Below are 4524 nucleotides of genomic sequence, written 5' to 3' on the forward strand. Positions count from 1 at the left end.
ATGTATGTCGATTATATGACATTACAAAAAATGCAAAAAATGTAACTATAATTCAATTAAAAATAACTTATTTTCTATGCTTTTTTCAAACAAATACCATCTACGCAACAACGTGTCTAAGAAAATGACATTTAATAAAAAACTGATGACTCCAACCAACAGCTGGTATTTTTGTTTTTGTAGAGAAGAGTATAATGAATGATTTGGGACTGTTTTGAACCAAATCGCTTCTATATTGTGACAGATACGATTTTTTGAATTTCTTCGGGATAAAAACATCCCCATCGTCCCGAAACGGTTAAGAAAAATTGTAGATAAATGCATATCAATAATTCTAATAACACTTTTCATTGGCTTTATAATACTTGTACTTCACTGATGTTTGAATTTAATGATTGGTTTAGACCCTTAAAATAAAACCATAGAGTTGTGAAAGTAATTTTACGCATGTGTTCATATCTGCATACGGTAGAAAGTTATGCTAGTCCTCTACATTTTTGCGCATGGGCTACAAGCTTCTGACTTTCGTTGCTTTTCTTAATTTCCTTTTTTGTATAAGAAATTGGGAAATTCAACTCAATAAATATGCATAAACAATTTACATACACAAAAATTATAAAAAAATACCGGACATCTATTTAGGACTCATTCTTACAATAAACATCTCAAAATAGAAAGCAAATATTTAAAAAGGAGCACTTTTAATTCTCCTATCATGTCCCGCAGAAGTTTCCCTTATTAACCCTCAAATATAGTCCCCTTCATGTTTTCAGTATACTGGCCTTGATAAGGGCTCTCGAATTCTATTATATCTTGTTCTCCTTGTTCATACGAATAAGCTCACAGCTTATTTTTAAATTTAGATAAATACAAACATATACATCTATAGAGAGATTTTACATCCGTTGATAAAGAAATTCGTGATCAAATCAGTAATCAGCTGGTCGTAATTGGCAGCCCTATGGTTTGCACGGAACCATGGACTACTCCTACACTACTTATAACTCTTCCAGGCACTTTTCTTCTTATTGCTTAGTAACTTCGGAAAAATATCACAAGCCATACTTTTTTTATTTGTTACAAATTTTCAAGCTTTTATTTTCTCCTCGAAAAGCTTTGGACAAATTTCTTCAAATATTTGACAGCATTTTAATACCGTCGAAATTTTCTTCCCATTGTATAGTAAGAAAGCTTACTTTTTAAGCGTATTTTTATGAGAGAGAAGTAGTATTTCCAAGACTATTGTTGGACTTCTTTCTATGAGATGTATTAGAGCCGATGACGATAGCGATCAGAATACAACAATGCAAATATAGCAGTTTGAGTGATAATCACCTGGTTCACTTCAAATTCTTGGCACCGCAATCTTCTATCTTCCCTCCGTCGTCATATAAGCGAAATTCAAAATGGTCCAATCGCTAAAATTTCCTTGAAAAAGAAACAAATTCGATTTGTAATCAAATTTTATTTAGTTACGTTATTTTATACCAAAACGTATACGTACTTACATGTGTCACGTTACCATTATAATATTTAAAATTGGAATCTTATTAACATGAAATTCATACAATCTGAAATGCAAATATATTTTGGATGTGCAATACTAGTTTGTGGTAAAGGAAAACCTTTCCATAATATTAATTTGGTTCACATTACCTTTTACATAATTTGCCCCATTCGATCCTTTAAGCTAGCTTTGTTGGATGTTAATTTGCATATACACAAATTTCAACTATTTTCATAAGGGCCAATATGGCTTCAACTTCACAGCACGTAGCTGAGTTTAAATTGAATTTTATAAAACATTTATTGCATTACATATAAACTTTCTATTACTGCTAGCGGCTGGGATTTAGAATAGCATCCCCGGATTTCGGGGATAAAATGGGTGTCACTGGAAAGGTGGCGCTCTCCAGATCACGAAAATATACATATATATAGTTGCCGCTGACTTATAGTTTTTAAGACATTTGCATTCAATGTTAAAAAATTCACAACTTTTATATTGATAATTTGTATGTTGTGAATGACTTTTTCACTTACATACATACATATATTATGCACTACTTAACACTTCACTATAACGTTTCTGTATATTCATTTCTTTAATATTTATTGCAAATAAAGCTTTATTTTAATTATTTTATTTTAGTTAAATTCACTGCATTTGCACAACAAGAATAGGGTTGCATACTAACAAATAAATGGTATTGCCATATCTGCCTAGTTGTCAACAAAAGAAAATAAGATAGACCATTATACCCCAAATACATAAATGGAAAACGCAATATTATTAGAATTTTTTATAAAAGAAAAACAGTTGCAGAAAGGACTTCAACGCGAAAGAACTCTGAACACCTCGGTGTTGGACCCGCCAGAGTTATTTTTTTTTTTGAAATATGAGTTATTTTTTTGAAATATGAGTTATTTTTTTTGAAATATGAGTTATTTTTTTAAAATATGAGTTATTTTTTTGAAATGCGGCCGAAGGCCGCCAGTACAGAAAGGTATTCTACGCGAAAGAACTCTGAACACCCCGGTGTTGGATCGACCAGTAGGTTATTGTTTTTTTTGAAGCGCGGCGCCCGGGGTGTTCAGAGTTCCTTCGTGTAGAACTCCTTTCTCCACTGGATATCCCGGTGTTGGATCGACGATGAAGGATTCCACAGAATTCGATCAACTAGAATAATTTTTTAAAGCTTGGATAAAAAGTTGTAATACCGTGAAGGGTATAACTTCCTTTTTAACACTTCATTTTCTTTAACGGGAATAATTCTAGCAACAATTGTACTGTTAATTTTCAAACTAAGTACTGTTTCTTTTTTTTGTTTCGCTTTTACTTTTAAATTTGGTGAAGCAATTAGCAAGTGTGGTTAATGATTTATAAATATTTTCATTTCTTTAAATTGGTTTTTTATTAAAAAAAAAATAATAAAATGTGTGCACAACGATCAGGTATGTTATCAAATATTTCCAAATTTTTCAATTTTTAATAAAGTATTCTCTGTAGATTTCGATGAACCTTCCACCAGCCGCGGTGTACGTCGAAGTGCTCTTACCGTTGCAGAATTAAGAAGAATGTGGAATATAACAAAAGTTGTTCAGACGTTTAGCACTAGGGAGCAATGCATTGCCTTTGCGGAACAAGAGGGCTTAATTTTGAGCAATAAATTGTGCCGCAAGCACAAAACACCCATGATCCCCACTCTATCGGAGAATAATACGGTGGGATCTTTTAGATGCCGTAGAGGTAGTTGCCGTTCGCTGGCTGCAATATCGAGGGCTAAAGGCACTTGGTTTGAAAATGCGAAGATACCATTACCTCAGATATTTTATCTGATGTTCGCATACGCTTCTCATTGGTGTCAGACTGAAGTCAGAAAAAACAGCTTTATAGCTATTTTGTCAACAGCCACCATATGCGATTGGTACAGCTATTGTCGAGAAGCCGTTGTGTTGTACCAAATAGATCAGGAAGAGGCTGTGGGGATAACTGGTGGTCCCGGAAAAATAGTACAAATTGATGAAAGCAAGTTTGGAAAACGAAAATACAATAAAGATAATAATTCTTATACTTATATATAAAATTTTACGTATTAACTTATTTTCTCATATTTCACGTAGAAGAGTTGAAGGTCACTGGGTACTGGGCATGGTAGAGGATGCGAGCGAGGACTTGAGATTGGCAGTGTGTCCCGACAACATTAGATCCGCTGAGGTGCTCATACCTATTATCAAAAAGCACGTGGCGGAAGGGTCAATTATATGTACCGACTTTTGGATCCTTTCCGATCATGGGTATGAGCACCGAAGGGTCAATCATAGTGATCCGGATAATCCCTTTGTCGCCCCAGACGGGACACACACTCAAAGGATTGAGTCACAGTGGCGTGTCATCAAAAGATTCTTTTTAAAGGACAATTTCTCTAAACAACAAAACTTCACGGATTTCATTATTGAGTATCTGTGGCGTAAAACCATACGAAGAAACCATAAAGATCCATTTGAAAAGCTTTTACAAGCAATAAAACATACATATGAACTTTAAATTTGTTTTTACTTTTATTTATGACAAAATATTTTTTATTAAAATTTTTTCAGGTATTTGGGGTATAATGTTCTAGCTTATTTTCTTTTGTTGACAACTAGGCAGATATGGCAATACCATTTATTTGCTAGTATGCAACCCTTCTTGTTGTGCAAATGCTGTGAATTTAAGTAAAATAAAATAAATTCAAGAGAGAAATAAAGAAGCTATTTACAACAAATAATGTAAAAAAAATTAATATACAGAAACAATTATAGTGGAAGTATTGAAGTAAAGTAGAAAAGTGCATAATATAAGTCAAAAAGTTATTCACAATAAACAAATTATCAATATAAAAGTTGTAAATTTTTCACCTTTAAATGCAAATATCTTTAAAACTATAAGTCAGCGGCAACTAAATATATATATTTTCGTGATCTGGAGAGCGCCACCTTTCCAGTGACACCCATTTTATACCCGAAATCCGGGGATGCTAT

General features: G+C 33.1%; 1 protein-coding gene across 1 annotated transcript; it reads left to right on the forward strand.

Moving 5' to 3' along the window:
* The first annotated feature begins 2936 nt into the window (after positions 1–2936).
* On the forward strand, positions 2937–4048 carry LOC120779291. Its single transcript, XM_040111504.1, has 3 exons — positions 2937–2955; positions 3011–3559; positions 3621–4048. Exons 1-3 carry the CDS (start codon positions 2937–2939, stop codon positions 4046–4048), a joined length of 996 nt encoding a protein of 331 aa, XP_039967438.1.
* Positions 4049–4524: the final 476 nt, after the last annotated feature.

Source organism: Bactrocera tryoni, unplaced genomic scaffold, assembly GCF_016617805.1.
Source record: "Bactrocera tryoni isolate S06 unplaced genomic scaffold, CSIRO_BtryS06_freeze2 contig_12562, whole genome shotgun sequence".
NCBI classification, from domain to species: Eukaryota; Metazoa; Arthropoda; class Insecta; order Diptera; family Tephritidae; genus Bactrocera; species Bactrocera tryoni.